At 32.9% G+C, this 25,140-nt stretch overlaps 1 protein-coding gene across 2 annotated transcripts in view; it reads left to right on the top strand.

Moving 5' to 3' along the window:
• Positions 1-25,140, top strand: part of LOC111042246 (growth hormone secretagogue receptor type 1-like) — a 173,156-nt gene that overhangs the window by 130,563 nt on the left and 17,453 nt on the right. For both annotated transcript variants that reach the window (XM_022326798.1, XM_022326789.1), the window contains exon 3: positions 10,119-10,299. In XM_022326798.1, the coding sequence (XP_022182490.1) occupies positions 10,119-10,299 (181 nt within the window). The remainder of the gene's footprint in view (positions 1-10,118; positions 10,300-25,140) is intronic.

The following is a 25,140-nucleotide window of genomic DNA, read 5'->3' on the forward strand; positions in this document are numbered from 1 at the left end:
TAAGCAATTTGGTTTTGATTTGATAGCAGAAGTTTGTATCATCACAGTTTGAAACACTCTTTGAATAGTACGAAAAATCCCAAGAATTTAAAAGCATTGTCTTTAAGCGAATTTCAACATTTCAAAAACCAGAATTTGAATGAATTCATCGAAGAAAAAATGGGGGTGACTGATGGTGAGCATTCGTCGGTTGGCGAATCAACCCTTTGGTACACAATACGACGATGACATCACTGCAATATTTACATTCGAACTCGAGAACGATTGCGTAGTATTACACCGGTGCGGCATAGCTAGTTTTCAAACGCGGACGAATTTGGTTTGAGTGGAGAATTTTGAATTTTGTCGTGAGCGTGTTATTGTCGTCTGTTTTTTTTTTGTCCCGAAAAAACAGACGAATATAAACGAATCGTCGGCGGCACGCGGTCGCCGCAGAAACATCAAAATCACGCGATGCGCAGGGCACCTATACAGCTCATCTATATACGCATACCAGTCTCCGGGGCTGGATCGGATCCAGAAACTCGACGAGGCTCGTTGACGGGCACGCCATTGTCTTCCGTCGGACGGGTACACGAGGACAAAAGGCGCACATCAAACGGGTCGTTTGGCGGCGGCGCCTCGCGGACACGTGTCTATTGTCGGAGTGGCCGAAAAACGATTTTCTTTGAGCGTTTTCGTAGGTACGCGACTATGTGTAATATTTACGCATACAGTGCGATTCTTTTATCGAACGCACCGCTCGTTGTTCCAAAAGTCATTAACGCGTGTTGAGTTAATTTAAAAAAAATATATTCCGATAAGACTCAACAATATAATCGACAACTAGACAATTAGTAATGAGCATATTTTTTTTTACTTCTTTCCATCGTTACCCGCCGTTTTTTAAGGTTCTTAACTTTTTGAACGACGACGTCACATATTCGATTTCATATTCCTAAGCAGAATATTATTCGATTGATTATTATATAGCATATTATTATAAGTATAGGCATTTAAAGTATTTAGACGAGTGCATTAGTAGTGCGGACCAAATTTGCTCCCTGCGAATCTAAATTGAAATACGAATAACTCATAAACTACTCGTCCAAAATTCCATTTTTATAACCTGAAAAATATTCTGCTATTAAAGTACCATATGATTATGGTTAAAGAAAAGTGAAAAGTGAAAACTTAAAAACTGTAAAGATAAAAATATAATTTTTTTCAAAAATAAAGTTATGTAACGGCTTAAAATAGTGCATATATATAAAACGTTTCATAAACAACAACGGTTTTAGTGATTTCGTTGTCCGATGAAAGAATCACTCGGTATACATTGCAGGAGGAGCACATACGGCCCGAAGTCGGTCTTCAACGTCTTCGGGACACTCCCCCCCATCACACAAAAACGTTTATAATATTGGAGTTATTCGTCCTGCACGACTACACCATACAGCCGCTTTTCCAAAATCCTCTGGCATTATTGTTTTTCTCTCTCTCAATCTCACATCTCGTATACCCAAATACTGCAGAGGCCGCTGACATTCTAATATGATGATATTATTATGCGCCGTTGACGTTTCTTTACAGTTCATAACATTTCGTAGTATTTTTAATTTTTCGTCAGACTAACATAACATATATATACCGACCTGAATATATGTATACCTGCATGAAATACATATATTATGCACTCGATATAATTGTCACTTGTCAACACGAACGTCTTGAACACTGATACAAAAGTGTTTAATATAATCTATAAATATAAAATTGTACATGATATTATAAACGGTAATATGAATGGGTGGTTGATTTTTATTATTTAAATAAACAACATATGTATACGCTTGACATTTATATATTTCAAATGCAGTACATAGTATAAAATATGTCGATCGAATGATTGAGAAAATGTATAGAGCGGTTTGCGTTACATAAATTGCCATGCTGAAAGCTAAAAATTACGTTCTACTGGATGGACCGTTATTTTTTACGTGCAACTCTGTTTAGTCGTGTCTATTTAAATGTCTCGTTTCTCATTCAAGTCCGTGAACGACCGATGAGAAGTGCAGGCAAAACCTAATAATACGACAAAAAATTTAAATAATATTAAAATGTATAATGACTCATCCTACGCTTAGCTCAACGAAAAGCTCTATCTGCGTTCGTAAACGACCTCACTATATGGTTTGCGTTTTAGAGATAGTAAAAAAAACAATAAAAATCCTTTTTTAGCTGATCGTTGTAAAAGTAAACTAACTGTCACATTAATTTTGATATTTATTGTATATTTGTTTTCAATGAGAAAACGTGATCCTCTGTTTTTTCTAGTGAAACATATCGATGAGCATTATTTATAATAGTAGAATTAAAAATATGTAGGTAGATAGATTACATAAAACATGTAAATTTATTCAAAAGATGAAGTTTTAATTTAACAAGTAAAAATATATGATTATTAAATTTTATCATTTGAATTAACAGAAGTTATTTCGTTAAAATATAGCTTGTTATAACTTTATTAATTTATAACCTTATTTTTTCAAGACTATTAAGAGAAACAAAATATATAAAAATATCTCGGTTCTATTAACATTTTTGAAAAATATGATATTTAAAAATGATAACTTAGTAGTTACTATTAAAACGGATTTACCTCAAGGTCACTAAATTTGAAATTAAAATGTACACAGTAAATTCATGAAAGTTTTATTTTCATAACCCGAATATCACCAAGTTCATATTATATAGTACTTTAGTAGTAAAAATAATTTACTCTAGAAGTACTTCAATGCAGTGGCGTCACGAACATTTTATTCTTAGGGACAAATACTGAAGCTATCCGTAAGTCGTAACCCACCCACCCACATATAGAACTAAAACCTGCTGATGCATATATATTTTTTAATTGATATTATTTTATTATATCAATTAATATTAATGTATTAAGTTACCTAATATTGAACCTATGTTCTTTTAAAAAATTTAACGTTGGCAGGTTAGTAAACTATTTTAATATATTAAAAAATAACAATATTAAGAAAATATATATATAATATTAGTAAAACATAAATCATTCTACATAATATGACTACTAGACTACTTATGAGTATAATAACTTAGTTAACATAACGTGAAAAGTATTCCTCACTCAAAAACGTACTTGTAGGGGGACTAGTGCGGTTTATTTCTTGTCCCAATATCAATCTGCGGAACTTTGCAATCTACTAAATTGACTCCGTTTACCTTAACAAACTATATAAAATAATTTATAATTAATTATAAACATTAGTTATAAAATGTATACAACATGTTTTAATATAATTTATTATTGTCATTTAAGTAATTTAATACCTGGCTAATAATCCATGAAAATAAAAGAGGTGCCAACGTATACACTGCCACCTTTTCATATTTTCTTCAGCTAACTCCTCCTACAGGTTCCATAGTGTAATAAAATTGATATTATCACAGAAGAGCCACATTTCTGTTTAAAAAAAAAAAAAACATAAAGGTCGACCCAAGACTCATATAATCAAAACGTTTGTTTTTTTTTTTCAATTTTAAATTAATGTATTTGTAACATTATTTAATAGAGTTCCTAATATTTTTCTGGCCGATACAAAATCAACAAAACATCGTTGCGATAGGTTTGACTAGTATAAAATATTTTTGTCACTAGAAGATTGTTGACATATGAGTCATTACCCACTTGCTACTCTACCTTGAAGCATCGACCTGCGTGTCTGCTATATCATTGTACTAACTTAATACGTATTTTTGAATATGTTTACCTCGCCTGAATCCATCAAACTGCAGTTGACGGTGAGTGATAAGATGAAGTTAGTGTTCGAAGAGCTTAGATCGGCTGAATTTCACATACCATCGACGTTTCCAACCAGCGTTAGAACCGGGCCGGCCACAATGAGATACTCGTCGACGCCAAACGTGGCCACAACATGTCGTCGACACTGGATAGGAGACGCCGAGATTTATCAGTCGTCGTCAGTCCCGTTCGAACAATCGTCTAAGTCACTTCAGCAGCCCAAAGAGATCGGACCAAACTTACCACCGTCCAGTCCACCGGAAAACAATATGCCCGTAGCGAACTATGCAGGACAAACGTTCAGTCATTACATGTCGCTGGTCGACCATGCGATTAGTTCCCCCGTTGTGGATACACCGGACAGAGTTGACACGACGACGTGTACGTCTGAGCCGGAACTTCGGGTAACATCGGCTGGCATCCCGAAGACAAGCGAATTCGGCGGCTGCATAGATAAAAGATTGATGGGTGGCCGTCGGTGGTCCTCAGCACCGAACATCCTTCCTTCATCTACGTTGTCCACTGATGGACCGACCAGAACCCGAAACGCATGACAAATGTAGTGACGTCACTCGTCAGGAGTTGTTGGCCAGCGAGCCTATACATCCCAAACGGCGTCGCACATTTTGGAGCCGGACGAAGAAATTCGTCCGGCGGATGTTGTGCTGCGCCGTTTAGTGTTAGGTTAAAGGTACGCGAGCAAAAACAAAAATAAATGTTACAGTTGCATATACAGTTGTTTATACAAATGAAAAAGTTATACAGACAAACGAATTTATTTTTCTTGTTTAATAAAATTATTTAATACAAAGACAATTATCAAACTTTATTTATTTGTATTAAAATTGATATTTAAATAGTTCCTAAATTAGGTTCTTAACAATTATATCTTATATTACTTAAAATATGTCTTAAATAAAGTAAAAACTAATTAAAGTAAAAGTGAAGTAGTGCTCGAGTTGATGGACTTCAAAGATAATCTTACTTACAAAATTGATATCACTACCTACATAAAATATTTATTCAATGTATTGTGAAATGTTTAAATACTTTGATTGATTAAGTATCATTTTTTATTTATTTTTTTATAAGCCTTAGCTATGGTGACTGGCGTTTCTAACAAACTATGTATTATTAAAATATAATTGGTATAGTATCATTTTTATTATATCTACATATAATCCAAAGATGTACTCGTATTTGTAAAAGTACGATTTTTTGAAATAATTCTGTCACTTCGAGGAATGGAAGCAGGGCCGTTGTCGCCCCTCGGCTATGGTTATATTTCGCACATCTTCTAGCGGAGCTTCAATGTGTCACAATAAATCCTTCGTCGGGTGTTTGACTGTAGTTGAGATGTTGAATGTAATGCATTAGAGTTGTTCTTTATTGGTTATTAGGTGCTTGTGGGAGTATAATGTGTGAACAATTCTAAGTCTGTTCATCATTTTGTTGGAACACTGCGTAATAGAGTGAACCGTTGTGTTATTGTGCTGTATTTTTTTTTTTTAGTTTTTATTTTAAAGTCTCATTTAATTATTTGTATTATAAAATTAAGGTGTTAATAAACTGTATGTACCCATAAAATGTATCTTAAGGTAGCTTATAGATCTATTGTGGACAGTTTTAAATCAGGAGAGAAATAAGGAAGTAATTATCAGTTTTACGATGAAGAGTACCCATATTTTTTTACATTGTTCAGGGTCGTAAATAGTTTTAATTTTTCTTCCATATGGATTTATCAATTAAAAATGTAATTTAGAACATAGGTACATTAATTTGTATATCAATATTACAAAAATATTTTTTATTTTATAAATTGAAAAACAACTATAAATTAACGGAAAAATACCCAAGACATATTCTACGGGTTTTCTACTCGAACATATTATATTGTGACTTTCCGAGAACTCTTCACTCTACACACACAGTTACATATGTTGAACTGTTGAAAGATATTACCCTCATGTCAGAGAGACTTAAAACTAACCTAACATGAAACTTAAAATATTACAATATCAGGCAGATAATTTTTATTCCCTCGAAACTTAATCTTTAAATTCATTATCATTAACTCTCAGCCCTCAAAATGTAATATTGTAATATGTTGAAACAGTAGAATGTTTTATTAATTAGTTATTCTAATTAATTTTGATATAATAGTATCAGCAGAAATTTAAAGGCGAGGTCGAGGAAAATTGATACTCAAGGTTTTAGTTTTCTCGATTCACATCATATATCATTAAAGGAAAATTATTCATTTTTATCTATAATAATATTTCCCAGCAGCTCACCAGAATGTATTGTGTCGATAAGGATGTGTAGGTTTGTCACAAGCGATTTACTGCCTTTAAACTGTTTACTTCGCTGAATGTCTTCTTCTTTTTTTTAATACTTATGTATGTGCTGTTGGGGTTAGGTTAGATAACTTTGTTTGCAACGTTTCACAATAAATCATTTTTTTTTCTGGAATTTTGTTTAGCGCGTACTGTATAAGGTCGATATTAAAATTTATTACAATCATCTCATTAAAAGATACTATTAGGATGTCTTCGTGGTGGGTACCTACACTCCAAACAATACATTTTAAACAGTATTGGTTAGAGATATTTATATTAATTGATGTATTATTATAATGCTATAATAGAAAGTTAAAGTACCTATTTTTCAAACTTTCGATAGTCAACTGTTAAAAAATCATCACCTTTTCAGTATAACGATCGCAAGTATTTTTGAAAAAAATTTAGCATCATTGGCAAATTATAGCATAATAATAAGCATTTACTACAGTAACGGTTTACATATTTGATAAAAAAAAAATAGTATATAAATCGTAATAAACAGAAGAGAACAGAGTAAACACATAAAATAAAATAATTAAAAATACAACTCGAGAGTAAAATGTTAAACAAACAAGTTTTTACCCACTTTGAGATTTAAAATTTAAATCGCTTAATACGTTTCACAGTATCTGATTTGAGGATTTAAAAAAGGTAATGAAAAGCACGTTTAAACTTAATACGTTGCATACGTCGTATAAAAAACTGAGTACATTATAATTTAAAATATTATTTATTATCCAAAACCTGATATCATATTTCACCTCGTGTTGCTGTGGGATTCTTTTAAATAAATACCTACGACGTGTTTTCACAGAAAATATATTACATATTATTAAGTTAAAATGGTTAAATAATTGTTCGTTTCGTCTGTATGTGCATGTGTTATTTTTAAAATTAAACTTTAGTCCATTTCAATAAATTATACACTTTGAGTTGAAGAAAAAAGTAATCGGAATTTATTTAATATACCATGAAATATAAATCATTATCGTCGGATTAGTATTGTATCAATAAGTCTAGGCGGCAATGTCAGGGAATCTTCAAAAAATAAAAACAATAATAAAAAGCATTATACCTCTCACTGAAATGTGAAAAAGTGAGAAAAGCCTTTGAAGGTCATATCCGTGGACCATTTAGCCGAATAATATTTTAGAACCACTTTCATAATATCGAGTAGGCTTATTAAAAAACGATATTTATAAGATACTATTTATTTTATACGCATAATATTATATTGGTGATGAAATCACCAATGTAATATTGTTCAAATGTTATTGAAGACAATGAAAATAAATGAACGTCAGCTAAAGCCTATAAGTTAAAACAAATTATTTAACTCTAAAAGTTAGGTTAGGTTAGTTAACATGGTGAAAAACATAACCTTGTTAAAAAAAGTCAGTTATTTTAATTTTAATTTTCACCTGTGTCACAATAATACTTATGTAGTGATTGAGAAACTTTCAATTTCTGAAATAATAACTTAACATTCTGTTGAAAAATATGTACATACCTTATACTTTTTCTTCGTGTTGCACGCACTATATAGAGAGTGCTTTGTGTCAACTATGTTATTGAATCAATTAATATTTATTATTTCCTTATTTAAAATCATTGTATACAGAGACAATAACGAATCGAAGATAAAATGAATTCAATAGTTTTAACTACAGTTTCGGGCATAAGCTTGAACTTAAAGTTTAATTTGTATTCTTTCAAGTTAACCGGAAAAAGCTAAGTCACCGTACAACGGATTCTTTAACCGGTTAAGTGAAAAAGTTTTTTTTTTGTATATGTAACTTTTAAACTGTAATAGTTAATGTCCACTTTTTTAATAACTATTATGACCGTATACACACTTAAATGTAGTCGGGACTAGCATTTCGACCGTTTTACCTGTATAATATATTGACCGATGATAATAAAATTGACGTGACCGCCGCCGTCTCTGGTCACCAAATATTTGAACACGGCGTTCGAATTGGCAACTGTACGCAAGTTTTTTTTTTTTTCGTCTAATGGGAAACGAATTTATTTGGCACGCGATCGATGTGCTGTAGGCGCCACGAGAATACTATACGACTACGGCGGGGAAACGAATGATAATAATAATAATATAATGTACCGTAATGTGATTATGAATTATTGTTATATTATTATTATTGTCGACGGAGACGATACAAACATCGCCGCGTTATAATATCATTGCGTGAAAAATTCAAGCCCAGTTTGTTCTTTTTTTTTTTTAATCATCATTATTCGTACTCAGCGCCGTTGTCGTCGGGGTCCGGTGTAATATTTATCATCGTCGAGTGTCGTCGAGTTTCGGGCTTTGACGGGGATTTTTTTTTACTCCTTCTATGGCTCTATCATAAGATATTATTTTTTAACAGTCTAACAAAAATAAAACAACCGAGGATTGTTATCAAAGAAACAAATTGAATGCAAACGGATCTTATGTACTCGTGAATGTAATTGTCCAACTGCTGCAGTATACTTGTTATATAATAATAAATCTTTTAATCGCAGCAGTAGTGTGAACGTCACAACATAAATATTATATACTATTATGGCGATAGTGCTCAACTCCTCGCTATGCTATATATTATGCATAATATTTGAAACGGGGTCGACATTATTAAAAAAATGAATAAACATTAAATGTATATTAAACAGATTGTGATTACGACATCATGATTCCGTGGTTGATTTGAAAAAATGAATTTAATTTTTTGATATGAAAATAAAAATAAACTGATCCATGAAATCCTTTGTACAACGGCTATGGAGTCGTGGACTCCCCTGGGACAAATGTTTTGGAACTATAAAAATGATTATATTATAATCGCGTTAATTTATATTCAGTATAAGTTTGATTAAAAATCAGATCCGTATTACGTATTAACCTGTACGGTTTTAAAGTGTTTTTTAAACTGAGTTTTCAACATGTTGGTAAAACATTTTTATTTTTTTTTTATAAGACATTATACTTACTTATACTTACTACTACGTATATTCTTTGGAAATGTTGTCAATGTATCTCAATTTGTCATATTTTTATTCCGTAACAGCTTTGATATAAAAACTTTGTGTTCCAAAAGACAATGTTTACGAAAACGGCTATAAAAAATATTTTATTAGTTTACACAGAGGATCGATTATATTATAATGTAAGTACATACAACGCCAATAGGGGGAGGGAGAGACTTGATGATTCATTATAGTCAAGTGATTAATATTATAAAATTACAACACCGAGAAATCGGCGTCATCCCTTAATTATTATTCAAGCCTGAACCTATTAAGAAATTTTAATATGACGTATATCAAAGTCATCAAAAGCGGCGCGTTTAATGGCAAAAAATAATACCATCACGACGATCAACGACCGCGACTATAATTATAAACAGACTGCAATTATACCGGTCTGTAGTAGAGGAATTTAAAAAAATAAAAATTTGTTGGGACAAGACCAACATCAATCAAAGCAGAACTATTGTTGCTTAAAATATGTAAAATATGTCATTTGAGAAATTTTTTTCACAAATGAATAACTGCAAACAGTTGTATTTATACGTATTAGTAAACCGTATTAGTGCACGTCTGCGGTGTTACGTTTTTAGACGAGCGGTAGCTACCTATACAATGAAATCCGTGAATTTGTCAAAATAATATTATTTTGTGGGTTTTCGTCAAGACACGTCGAGTAGTCCTGCACGCAATCGTACCAACTAAACCGATTTAACGCACTCGACTTAAAACATTAATCAACTGGGACGTGTTCATTCGTATGCCTGCAGACTTCGTGCACGAAAATATACACGCAGTGGTCTCACATATATTATATGTAGTATAAGACGTGTGTAATTATTATTGTGCCATATAATTAATAAAATATAAATAAATATATTAAATGTCACACCATTGTCGTGGAGTACGTTATGTTAACCGCACGGTTATGATTTCAGGTAAAGCCGTTCCTTTCGTCGAGCTCACGGTGGCCCATGCTTCCGTTCTGACCATACTGGCCATCAGCTTCGAGCGGTATTACGCAATTTGCGAACCACTGCGAGCCGGTTACGTGTGCACCAAGACCAGAGCGATGATCATCTGTCTGCTGGCCTGGGGACTGGCAGCGCTGTTCACTAGGTACTTATTTAATCAAAAGATCACGGCTAATAATATCATACATTTTATACAGCGAAATATGACAATATCGTAATAATAAAGTACAACCGAACACACTAAACGTTACTGTACACCGGACACGTGCAATAATAATACGTGACCCGTGTGTTTCGATGCTAATGCGTTTTTTTCGGCGAACCAGTTTTTTTTTTTTTTTTTAGGTACCTGCCTCTTAAACATTGAAGTTTTTTTTGGCGATATCGGACCAATTTCACGAATCGCTGAGCGTTATTGTTGCTAACCTATCCGTAATAATTAATTTATCATATTGTATAATATACATTTATAATACAATGCATGTACTATGATAAGATCATAAATCCGAAAAGTAACTCTATCGGTCTGTTATGCGTTTTTACGGCTACGCTGCTTAACCGATTTCGCTGAAATTTGGTATGGAGAGAACTTAAACTCTAAAATTAGGACAAACAACCCCTAAGGGGGTGAAACTAAATAACCACTTGAATGTGATTAAAAGTATAACTACGTGGATAGAAATTTTAAATTTTGAGACTGTGTTTTGATCTTGTAATGTAGGCGGCGTTTAAGAAGAATTTTTAAGGAATTCAACTCCCAAAAGGACGAAAAGGAGTAGAAAAGTTTTAGTTTTCACTGATAATTTTGGCTATGAATATTTTTCACTCTTTTTTTATAAGTGTTAATGCTCAAGTTAAGTTGGTAAAGTTGTCTTTTCTTAATTTTACGAAAATCCTTATTAATTTGAGAACCATTTTTGTTGCTTTGTTTATTTTACTTATCATAAAAATACTACTGATATGCAAACAAAGCCATGGGAAAAAAGTTAGAATTATATATAAATAGGTTTTGATATCAAGTTGTATAATATAATAACATAATGTTAATATGTTATATTATTATAATCTTTGACTTGTCTATTCAGTGGTGTCTACCGGACATATCCGGTCTTTTAAAACGTTGTGAAAAAGGAGAAAATAGTTTAACACATCTTGGAGTATATTATTATTTATTATGAAACCGTTTCTCAATATACAATATCGCAGCTTAAGGGACGAAAGACTGCCTGTTCACTAGATTCTTTTTTTTTTTTTGGTTATCTACCAACTAACTTCTGGGTGTTTATTTAATAATAATAACGGTCGTGGGCGCAATATAAACATAGGCTTAGAGCGTGATGAATTCATATATTAGCGGGGGGGGGGAGCTATAGACTTTTTTTCCTTGTGATGGAATCGACGGCGCTGCCGGAACTCTCGAGAATTCCGAGGAAGCTTAACAGAGTTCTGGAGGGGGTGGCTATAGCTCCCTTGGTTTCTCGCCATTCTACGGCTACGAAGAGTGGAGAAAATACAAAATTATAATTTTATGAAAATTAAGCTCGAGTAGGAATAACGACTAGCTCTAACTGCAGTTTACAAGTACATAGTATTTATACAAACCCTCAGAAATCTCCAGAAATCATTATAACATATGAGACGCATCACAACTCATAGTGCGGACAGACGTCGTCATAATAATAATACGCGAACTCGACGCTTTTCATTTATATTAAACGTAGGTACCTATATGGCAAACGATGTTGATTTTGATCTCTGCGCGTCTACGCGGAGAAAACCGTAAAATTGTTGCGATCTGTGCGCGTATACCTCTGACGAAAGATTTATACGCGGGGTATACGTGAAATCGCAGTGCTCGTTTACACCCATCGACACCCACTCGCCGTCACTTTGGGGGGGGGGGGGGAATGCACTCGTCCTCGTATCGTATACATATATATATATATGTGTAAGTACAAAATATTATGACAGGTGATAAGTACCTATATTTTATTATACCTACGTCATACCTGTAACACTAACCTAACCTATGTACACCTGTGTGTGTGTGTGCGGAGTGTCCTCCTTCCCCTCCTCCTCCACACATTAACAGTAAAGTCGTTACATCATATATACCGACTCCAATAATATGTATGGGTAGGTACGGCTTCGGTCCGGAAGTTGTGCGATGTCAACATCGCCGTCGCGACGATAGCGGTACATTATAGTTTCAATCGGTCCGCGAGATCACGTCTTCTCGCCGGACGGAAAATAACGACGATAAAAAAAAAAAATACGGACGGCAAACGACTTCTTCGCGTGTCAGTGCTCTCGCTGCATTGAACCCAAGTGTAGGTAATAGGTATACACGGGTATGACAACGACGACCGCGGTAATCTGACGACTTTATTGCTAGGCCTTCCTCTATATAGGCACACATAACGTCATAATGTTATTAGATGCAGTACGCGTGGTATACATATTTCACATCCGTTTCCCGCGCCTGTACCATACCCCAACACGACTTATACCTATACACATAGCAACTCGTTTGACCGATTATATTATATTATTATGTCTTTTAATTGTCGTGGATAACAATGACGTATTGTAATTTGTAAACCTCGCATATGAGGGCGGACCATTGATGCGGGAACGATTTAATATTTTTCTTTAAAAATTCATGATATCACAAAAAAAATACACTATATTGTGTAAACTCTCGAAAACAAATTATGACAGAGCTGGTGCCCGAAATGTCTTTGTATTCTACGTGGTTATAGTTACTGTGTATAATATTATGCTCTATTGTAAAATTGAATTATAGACAGATAATCGATAAGTACCGACAATAAGGACAAAGAGTTTAGAAAATATAAATCAGTTCAAAAGTTTTGATAAAAAATTATAATTCAATACATAAAATTATAAGATTATAATTCGCCCTCTCGGTTCAAAAACTAATATACTAAGATTTACTCTTTTTCATGTAAAACCGAATATGACAGGTTTCCCAAATCTCGTTTGATCCCCGTTAATATTACTATAAGGCATTGTAACTTATAGAACCATAATAGAGACAAACAACTCATTTAAGAAAAGTTTCATGTTTTCTATGAAAATGTCATGATTAAATGTTAGTGCTTTTCATCCCGAACACTGAGACAAAGGTACCCAATATCCCTAGTTTTACTTGGAGAACAATGAGATCGTGTGGGAATCATTAAAGAGCAAGAAAATTGATAGAACAAAATGTTGAAAGTTTCGCCTAAAAATGCATGAACTATTATTTTTGCACTTTTGAACAAACATTTTTCGATCAATAATTTGTGCTTTGATAGTTTGATCTCTTATTTGAAAAACTTTTATACCCACCCGACTGCCAAATTCACTCAATCCAACGGACGTTATCGATTGCATAATATAAACGCGGTTGTTATTATTGTAGCAATGTTTGACCGAATATTTTTAAAAAGTGGATTTTCAGATTAAATAATTTATATAGATAATACTATACTTCTACGAGAAAAAAAAACTCTGAAACAATATAATAAATCAAGTTCACATGTGGCACATTTGTAGATATAATATCGACACAGATATCCGAAGTGGCTTTAAATATAGACAATAATAATAATAATGTGCACACAACATTAATTCGAGGGATTTAAGCGCGCGCCGATAGGACAAACAAACGTGCTCTCTGACCGACTTTAACACCGCTGCAACTCTGTTCACTGATATCATATACTACGTATGATTTACAGCTCGGCACTAGCACTCAGCTGCAGAGTGGTAAGACTATATTATTATTTTAGTCGAACGAATAATTCGAAATTATAGATTAAAATCGAAATAGTTCGAATGCATGATTGCGGGGGAAAAAAGTCATTTTAATAATTAAGTATCTAAAGCGGGTCGGCGAGGAATCGCGGTTAATGTTTATGGTACGATGTTGTTGTGTAGGTATGTGTGTGTGCGTTTGTCCTTATTGCGTTGACTGCGGGCGCTGCGTAGCTGTCAGTGAACAATGTTTTCATAATATTAAACACCTCGAAAACTTTCCTGGAAATAAGAATAATAATAATCTCAGTGTTACAGAGTTTAAGAAGAACAGTAAACTATACACGGTAATTCACCAAGCATGCTCACTCCTTTTCTTCTTGTAGTTTTAAGAAATCTGATTTTTGGAATTTTTAAATAAACTTCAAGACCATATTTTCAAATGCTTGAAATTGTTTTGTTCTGTTTATACAGTGCTCTTTGGAGTTCCACACTTTTATTTTTTAAACAACAACCTCCCATTTCAACTGTAAATCATTCAGTAAATAATTTTTCTGAACAACTTGCCGTATAAAAATCTAAATTTGAACGAGTGATTTTTTAGTTACATTACATTCTGTAAACTAGGATGATAGATCCATGATAATGAGTTTGGAACTTTACGGGGCTATGGTAATTTGAAAGTTTTAGAAATTTACATTAATTTATTAATATTTAAAATGTATAAAAACAGTCAAAATAAAATAAAATATATACCAGATCCTATATTATATCTATTTTCTACTATTGTGAAACCATCTTTTAGGACTATTATCATTATTATAAACATTTTAATAACTGAAAAACTACCCATTCGTATTTTGAACTAGGTACATGATAACGTTAAAAAAATACCTACTAAATAATGTGCAGAAAAAGAGGAGGTTTTCATTTGAAATACAAAAGTTTGAATCTCCACAAGACACTCATAAGGTTATGCAAACAATTTCTTTCAATTTCATATGATATGGTCTAATGAATGTGTTGGTAAAACTGTTGAGATAGTCCAGTAATAATAGCTAAATAAAAAAAATATGTGATACGAGATTCCAAAAATCAGAATTTGAATACATTTACTATTTTGTTTATTTAATTTAAACAAAAATGGGGGGTGAGCACGTCTGGCGATCAAAGATATTCTAGAGATGAATGGTGATTTAAAAAATATGATGTTTTGGCGTCGTACAGTAAATACGGCGCACTCGGCGAGTGCGTTCGATCCGCGGATAGGTTATCGAAAAGAAAAATATTACGCCCGGAAAAAAACGTTACCGATTTGTTTATCTTTTAGTCTTGAATTATTATTATTTTCTTTGGTCTTGTCGTTCGCGCCGTTCGTTATTTAAATCTGGAACAAACACGTTTTGTGACCCGCGGACCGCGTATATCTGCAGTCGTGTTCCGTCGAACATAATTCGGTCGGCGTCATCGTCATTGCCAGGCTGATGAATAGCTGCTGTCATCGCCAACATCTGTCATAATAATAATATATATACGTTCGCTGGATAAGCGTCCATTGATTTTCTAAAACCAGCTTTGTCCCAATTTACTTCCGCCGGCATCTATAGTAAAAGCAAATGATTTCTTTCGTTCTAAATGACGATGACGATGGAGATAATGCTTATGTCCGTGGTGATGATGATGATGACTGCAATAACAACAATGCAATAAGTGGTAATCGCTGATATAATAATGTATAGCAACCATGTCGTCGGCAAACCGTTCGGCGTGAACACTATATTATTATATATATTATTGCGTACATCGTCGTCGGATCGTTCGCGACGAATGGGCTGAAAACTAAAAACCGAAAACGGCTTACCAGTGCAGTTTAAAATATATTTGACCCTAAAATAAAACGGTGACCGAAATATAACAAAATATGTCATATATTATTTGGTTCCTTTGCTTTATTTTTCTCGAGAGCACCACAAGACAATATATGATTATTTGTCCCACGTAATAATACGCTTTTTCTTTCGAGTGGACCAGATGTTAATAAAACGGAGGCTTCGTGAATAATAAATATAACTTTTTTAATATGATGTGTGTGATGATTCTCATAATATATTATATATATATAATCGTGTAGTAAAAAAAATAAACACAATAATACAGAATATATGTTATAATATAACCTATACGTATATAATAATGTGATATATACTACTGACCCAAATGTGATTTTATTGAGTTTTCGAGGTATGCGCTAAATTAATAATATAAGACGTGGCCGCAATATATGTTTGCAGGCCGTCAGTTTTTTCCACCACGATAGATATCACGACCGGTGAAATCAGCTCCGACTTTCCAGGACGTCTTGGAAGCCGCTAGATATTAAACTTTTTCAAACAACAACAAAATATATTGAACCATCTCAGGACTGTAACTGGGAAAAATACACGAAAAATGTTATCGAAAACTTATTGTTATTCGAGAACACATTAAAAACATAGAAATTCTGTGCGTTTAATTTGTATACTATAGTATAATATATTTTTTTATATAATATTATCAACTAACAATCCGTATGATAACCGTTAGAAATTAGAATAATATACATCGCGGGCCTCTGCTAGGTATTTACCATTAGAACTGCCTACGCACACTAGTTTGTACGATATCATCTCAAAAATGTAAAATAATATACTTAAAACACCAGCTTGATACGGTTTATATGCCGGTGTTTCGTTTTTTTTTTTTTTTTGAACATACAAGAATTAGCATAAATTTTTTGATATTTATAGTGTGCGTTAATTTTTCTAAGAATTAATTTCAGTTGACAGAGATCATATTACATGTACAAGTATTCGTAATTTATTATTTCGTATGACACTTTAAAATATCTCCGGGATTTGCAATTAAATTAAGTGACGGGGAAATAAAATATTATGGAGTCTTTCAAAAATGAATAATCATATAGAATAGGAAAAAAAAACATAAAAGTTTACGGGAGTTTTTTAGAGGAGTTTTAAAAGTTAATAATTATATACATTCATATTTCATTAAACATTAGGTGAATTTTAATTGTGCCATTCAATGACAAAAAACAATACTTAAATATGAATACGAAGATTAGAAAAGACACCTCCCTCCCCCAACCTGATATAGTTTGAAAATTTTTGATTAAACTTAAGACGGAGGAATTATTTATTGAGGTGCAACGGGATTCAGGAAATAAAACCAAAACACAGTGTAGATTGGAGAAAAAAAAATGAAAAATATTGTATCGTTTGAGTAGAGTTCGGTTTGCCATCTCAAGTGAACGTTGCCCAAAACAAATAAATCCAAAACAAGACATTTTGATAAACGTTTATAATCTCTATGGTACACGTAGGTTAAGTGCCAAAACATGCACAGCCGTAGCGATAGGGTGCTTATTAGATTATATTTTTGTTTCCGCAGTCGATAAATATATTACAATTTTTTTATCAATTCGTCGCATAGAAATGATTATGTTACATTTGATCATTCACTCAGTTCGGTTGTTTTCGACTTCCACGGACACGAATGCTATAAGTTCTTGTGCAGATTACCGTATTTATTTTAATTGGATTAGCCACTGTTCTTATTCAATAATCTCATCTTATTGTTTCCACTTAATGTTTTCTACACAGTACATATATGTATATGTCGTGCAATAACCCGAAAGGGTAAAAACGTCAATCAAAGTATATCCGCAGCAACAAATATTTTATGGTATAAAAAAATGTTCTTGTTATTTGGTACTCAATGCTCGTCCTCTTTTATTGTCGACACGTGGAATCTAATAACATTGACTTAGCACATCGCGCAGTTGAGTATATGTTTTATTCAAAAAAGAAAACCAAAAATAAATCCACTATCCTGTTCGAAGCGACGGACGAATTGCTTTGATACGAAATATTTCAGTTTTTACTCAAACATTTTGCCGGCCGTGTTTCCGGAAGGACCGGACATGTATGGTACGCAGATAACAAAGTAATAGTTTTTTATTGAACTCGAACACCACAAACCGCAGTTCGTACGAGATCATGAACGTCGAATTAAAGATAAAATAGCCACATACTTTCGTTACACGAACCTTTGATGACAGTCTAAGGCGTAATGGTACATGTGCACCAACAAGCTAGGTGTAGGTACTCTGTGGCGTGCATGGCGTTAAGAGGGAAATCTAGAAACAACTACTCCTGAGATTTGTTGAGGATTGATATCGATGGCCAATGGGTATAATTTAGTAAAATCTAATGTCTTAGTATTGAACACTAAAGGTAGGTAGTTAAAAATATGACAATAAACGCTTTTACCATGTTTAGAGTGCATTAAACATTAGATTTGCCTCTGAAGAATGTTAAGTTCACCACGCCACAACTTTAACCTAAGTATTAACGCCTTTATGCGTTTTTGGATAGTTACAGTCGATTAAAAGTTTATAATTTTTCGAATGTATTAGGATTTATTAAATAATCTTTCGTGATTACAAGACAAATCAAATAATAATTCTAATAAAAAAACCATGTTTTTGTGTTATAAACTATAATTTCTATATGACTAACTGTCGTATTATTATTATTGGGATGGGAGTACGGTACGGTACAGCTTACCAGAAACGCGTGGATCCAGGAAACAACATTTATAAAATATTTGTAAACCCGGTTAAGTACACACGATGAACTGGGGGAAAAGTATTTTCGTTTGAGATTTAGTCAAGTTATAATACGCCAGCGGAACAACCCAAACTTTATATAAAGTACGTTTATCAATAATATTTATGGCCAGTGCGTGCGCGGTGTATTCAATTTTACAGTCTTAAAATATAAACGATTTATTTTGGATTAACTCCGACTTCTGTGGACGACAAAGTCCGAAATTTCGAATTAAATATTATTCTGAGAAATGTGCTTAATAACTGAGAACATAAACCAACACCACTTAAATATAAAGTAGAACGACAAGTTAATGTGCATACCATAGTATTTTACGCATTAAAACTGAATTATCTGATCGTTATTGTTGTTATTTTTTTTTTAACAATATAGGTAAATGGATTTTTCAAGCTTTGGTTTATTAACATTTAAGTGATTTAACACTTCAGCTATCTAAAAAATAAATCTCAACAATATCACGAAAGTTGAACACTGTTTACAATAAAATGTATTTCAAGACAAATATTTATTGTATGGTGTTGGTTTGTGCAGTAGGAACATTTTCTTTACATACTATTACTATTTCCCGAGAAAGCAAAAATATTATCTTCAGTCAACTTACATGAGGCCAGTTAAACATTTTTTTTTAAATAATTATTAAAACTTAAAAAGTATAATATAAATTAATGTTATCATATTATTTATATGTATGTTGTATTAACTACCTGTCGATTAACAGCCGAAATGAACCGTTTACCCATCATTTTTAATTCAGTTAAATTTTTTTTATGTGTCTTGATTTTTAATTTCTTCGAATTTTATACCGATACATACATTTTTAATGACATTAGATTTTATAAGTTTGCAGAGTTTTGTTGCTCAGTATCAAACTCCTCCTAAACACGGGAACCACAACACATCGATTTATCATTATTATTATTATTATTTTATACATTTACGCGCTTCGTGCAGTCACATATTTATTAATTTTATGTAAATGTATACGCGGCCAGCTCAATATAATAATAATAATACATCGCAGACCGTTTAAGAGTTTCGACACGTAACACGCGTATATGTGGCGTGACTATATACGCCCGACGACACGGACGCGCTAAACGTTTCGAGTTCGAAAAAGATAAAAAAAATCGTCGACAAACACGAAAAGATTTCCGACAAACAAGCGAAACTAAAAAAAAATTTTAAAAAAACATCGACCCGAAGGCAGAAAGAGCGTATTATTGGCACTGTTGCCATAGGACAATGACAGAAAAAAAGAAAAAAAATCATTTCACACGAGTCGAAATATGACGGTATAATAATATTCATGATTGTAAGTACAGGGTGTTTTGGCGTTTTCATCACAAGGTTTGAGAACTGCTTCTCTCGATGACGATATTCTGACATTATTAAAAATGCCTATGTTGTCTCCGACTGTTTTCCATAGGTATTGAACGTATGAAAGTATTGAGCTTATATAATGCCTATTATATTAAGGCAAGACAATAAGGTGTGTGACAAATATTCAAAATAATAATACATTTGGTGTTGGAACTTATCGTAATTTTCTGAGACCATAATATATAGTCAAAAAAACAAGGCTGTTATAGGCCTAAACACTAAGAAATAGAATTTAAATGCAATATAAAATAGAAAGATAATATTATGCAATGCAAATATAATAAGATATACAATGAATTAACTAATATAGTCCAAACTGCATACAGTTACTTTTTATGTAAGCTAAATCAATTTCGTCACTCTTACTTTTAAATAAATCCACAACATTTTCCATACGTTTTTGCTTTTTTTTCGTCAAAGACTGAATCACTGATTCCATAAAAATTAAATTAGGATTGAAATAATATGACATGACATCTTCTATCCTTTTGCATTATATACCCGTTTAAATATTCCTACAACATGAATTATTCGTGTTTATATTTAAAATATTCAAAATAATATCAAAGATCATGACGTGTATCAATACGAGATACATAGTTAAAAGTTAAAACAACTGAATTTGTACAAGAACGTTGCAAAAAAAACATTTCAACCCATATAAATCTTAGCCTTTAACTAATTATAGGTACCTTTTTCAGAAAAACACGATACATGATAATTTAAAGACATTTATGTGTGCATAATAAATATTGAATAAATTCAATTTGGAAGAATTCAATTTGGAAGAATTTATACAATCAATTAATCGTTATTATTATAGTTAATTTGAATACAGTTTTATCATCGCTCACGGTAATCTGATATGTAATTTTAAAGCACAATACCACCTAGCCAATCGAAAAGTAGATTTTCATTTAATTTTGCAGTGGCGTCGTTGGAATCCTTGACTCTGTTGTCCTTAGCAGTAAATGGACACTTATTGTCGTCGTTGAAGTACTTCTAAAATTTAAAAATCTAAAATCGATACTCGTAATAACAGATAACATAATATATTACTGTCTGCATGACACTCGAAATGCCAAAACGACTAGCCAATAATGCGCATCGGAATACAAATACATTTTCTGATTTATCAAGTCAAAGTTCTAATAAATATCATGTTATGTTCTCGAAAGATAATGACTAACCGTGCGTTCTATTATTTGACTAGCTATTTACAATAATGTTTGAATTTACGACATTGAAGGCACCGGATTTACAGATCGTATTATATATAAAAGGCAAACACACATATGGCTGTAGTTTATATAGACTCGAAAACTACTTGATCGATTTTAACGAACATTTTAGAAATTCTTCTTAAACATACCAGTAAAGTTTATAGAGTAGTTTTAATTACGTCCGGATAGGTGGCGTTGAACAAAATTTGCATTAAAAATATACTTGTCGATTTCATTTCCTTTCCATATAAATCTGCAGTGGTTTTCAACCGGGGGGGTCCCCAAAAATAACGAACAAATGGTTATTCATATAGTATCAAAATGTAAATCTATTGTTTACCATTTGGAGGGGTCACATGAAAAAAAAAAATAAAAAACGGGGAATCGCGATTCAAAAAAGATCGGAAGCCACTGATATAAAACTACTTTAATAGTATTATAACACTAACATTAATAACAAGTTCCATGGATAATAATTGTTCGATTTTTTCCCAAACGGTAATAGGCGGTACAGCTCTAATGTGTGCATTCCGTAAACGAATGGAATCGAAAGACGAAAATCACTTTTGGGTTTTGCCTACGCGGCACTTATAAAGGGTATATCCTTGTGTACACATAAATACATAATATATTGCGACTGGCCTCACTGTATACACGTGTGTCGTTTAATTTCGATTCCACTTGTACACCAACGTCGGTATTATTTCGAGACGGTTCTCAAAGTCTGCGAGCGGAAAATTCTCGAACACCCTGTGGAAAAACACATATTATACGGAGTGAAGTCGCAGTATAATATGGCTGTTGCGGTCTTCGCAACCCCAACGAAGGAGTAGAGCATAATCTATATGAATACCTATACATAGAAGTTTAAACAGTGTGCGTATATATATATATGTATACCCGTAGTCACATATAGGCATACGCGCATGTAGGCATAAAGGCATTTATATATAGGCTTTTCGTTATATACACAAAATAAAACAATTTCGTCCGGTCCGGCGGCGGCGGGCAAACATTGCACACGGGGCGCGGTGTATATTATTGCGATATTTCCAATTAAATCCTGCGGGGATTTTTAATAAGCTCAGAGCCCTCCGGCGGCGGCGGCGGCAAGGATCGTGCTGTTTTTACAAACCTCTCACGACCGTAATAATTACGATGGGGCCCGGTCGCCGGCCATCGTCTTGTCACCACCGCCGCCACCACTAGTCAACTGAAATGACTGTTTGCAAGTCACCGAGCCCTCGGTTTTCCCGGGAGGATCCGTTCCGAAAAATCACACACGCCATACCGCCGATATTGAGTTATCGCGCATAATAAAATAGTAAATATATCGTTAAATATTAAAGTAAAAATCATTTTACCGTCGCTGCGATTAAAACACTTATAAATCAATCACGCACTTTTCTAAAGTTGGTTTAGATCTCTCGACAAACGCGTCCTAGGTTAATTAATTGTTAATTGTTAATCTTAAAGACAGTCGTTAAACACAATATGGTTAACCGATTCTCCTGATTAGAATTACATTTTTATTTCTCTTCCCACATTGGTTCTAAATTGTATAAATTGGTATTTGACCAGTAAATTACCTTATTGTCATTATCATATCTCATTAATTCATCACAAACGCCCGCGTGGGAATATCCACCAAGCCGCCGCCACAATGTCGTCCTGAGTTTAAAAATCACTTCATGTGTGCCTGACAACAGCTGAGTCTCGTATGCCCACGGTTTTGCGTTTTTGCCAAGACACTAAAATTACAATAATAATATAGTCATCACCGTATCGTACGATTTTCGAAGCCATAGAAAAAACCAACCGGTTGGTACACGTGTGTTTTAATAAGCATACATTTTTCAATACAACCGAATTTTCAATCGGTATCGTGCTGCGGCGACAAGAAATCCTTAAGCAAAACTGCGTGGTTCCGAGCCTCTGCAACGGTGGAGCAAGTAGAATAAATAATGAGAGAACACACACTTTGGCCCCTCAAGTAAGACTTCTCGCAATGCTAGTAATCTTTCTCTGAAGCGATTAAAAAGTAAAAACTATCTCACCTTAAAAACAAAAAGCATAACAATTGATTTTACACCACGATTATATCGAAATAATTTACACCATACCATACCATAATAACGTTATGAAATAACATAAATAATATTGTGGCAACAATATCGTTATTGGTATAATATATCACATTATTTGTATATGCATGGTAGTATTCGTTTGTACCACATAGAACAATATCTATAATGTCTATGAGATTCTTATGAGAAACTTTCAATCAATCAATAATGATAATATGTGAAAAGTAAGAATTGTCTAATTTTAATAAAAAAAAAAAGTAAAAAATAAAACAAAAAATCATCGTCGAAAAATCAAATATATATATTTGTATACACCCCCCCTGCGCGGTCCTTTGCCAATACGGTTATTCCTCGCATTATATGAAATCTCGAGATCCCCAGCCTCAGCGTGGGCGGTGGCCAACTGCGGTCCGAATTTTTTATTATTATTTTAAGGTCGCGTTCGGATTTTGCACGACCGTGGTTATAGAGTATCGGACCGGCATATAAATGGAACGCTACACAATATAATGTAGCTATTGTTATTACTCTGAAAATATATAGCAAGGTTTTCGTGTGCGTGGTTCGTGTAGATAAGAAACACATACGATTCGGTCGATGCTTATCGGCCTTTAAGGTATAGGGTAGGTAATGCCCGGCACGTTCTCTGACCACAGTGACCTATATATAATAATAATGAAATAACAGCGATGTTGTGAAAAACACGGTATTCTTGTTAATTTCGCGAAATCTTAAATCTGTGTGTATTGATATTAAATATTTATTACTCCCGTCGATGACCAAAATATTACAGTAGTTAAACACCAGACGAAGAAAATAGGACTAATAATAAATATCAAAGAATGAAAATAAAATATTCAAGTATGTAGACATTTTTTAAATCAGAAATCAATAAAAATATATTTTACGGGATATGAAACAACCGCAAAGAGACCAATAATTACTCCCATATTATCACAGCTTCTATATTTACTATATTTTAGTTTCTGTACCTATTTTTAGTAATACCGAGTCCGTTGCAATTGATAACATTTTGTTTTGAAATAATCTTCGTCAGCACGGTACCTGAACATATGCTGAATAATATCCTTGAAACCAAACCTGTGGTAAAATTCACCAATAAAATATTACATTTCAAATGTATAATACTTATATGAATTACTCAAAAACCAAAAAAAATTTAATACTCGAAAACGATGTAGCTAAATTGCCTACCCAGGACGCCGTGTTACCACAATTATATAGATATATTATTTATTCTGTAAGGTAAACAGAAAAAATAGGTTGGGTTATATTATATTATACCGCCTCGTCGTCGGTTCGAACATTTTTTTTTTAGACAACGTCAAATGAGAGGCTATTATTAATCATATATTACATATTTTAAAAACTGCATTACATTTTGAATTAGAGCTACTGACTTTCCAATAAATTAACATATTGTATATTTTAAAAGATTAAATTTCTCGAGTTTCACTTAATTCTGGATTTTAAAATAAACATTAAAAGAGAAAAATCGAAGTATTATAATATTAAGATAAAGTTATACAATATTACAAATATTATTGTATAATATATTTCAAAATAGGTCAATTTAACGGTAAGTTCCCATAAAAAAAAAAAACTAAACAGCAATTTCGAATATATTTCCGGACATATCACATGTCGCATTGTTCAAGTTGAACATATGAAAATATCATGGCATATACTTTTACGTCATTCGATAAAGTATAAATAGTTGTATTATTATTTATTGCGATCGAGATTTCCATACATACACACTGTAATATTATATCTATGCTGTTTTGTTTTGAAAACGTGAAATATAATATAATAATACCCCGGTTTG

The sequence above is a fragment of the Myzus persicae genome, unplaced genomic scaffold (assembly GCF_001856785.1).
Source record: "Myzus persicae strain clone G006 unplaced genomic scaffold, MPER_G0061.0, whole genome shotgun sequence".
Classification (NCBI taxonomy): domain Eukaryota; kingdom Metazoa; phylum Arthropoda; class Insecta; order Hemiptera; family Aphididae; genus Myzus; species Myzus persicae.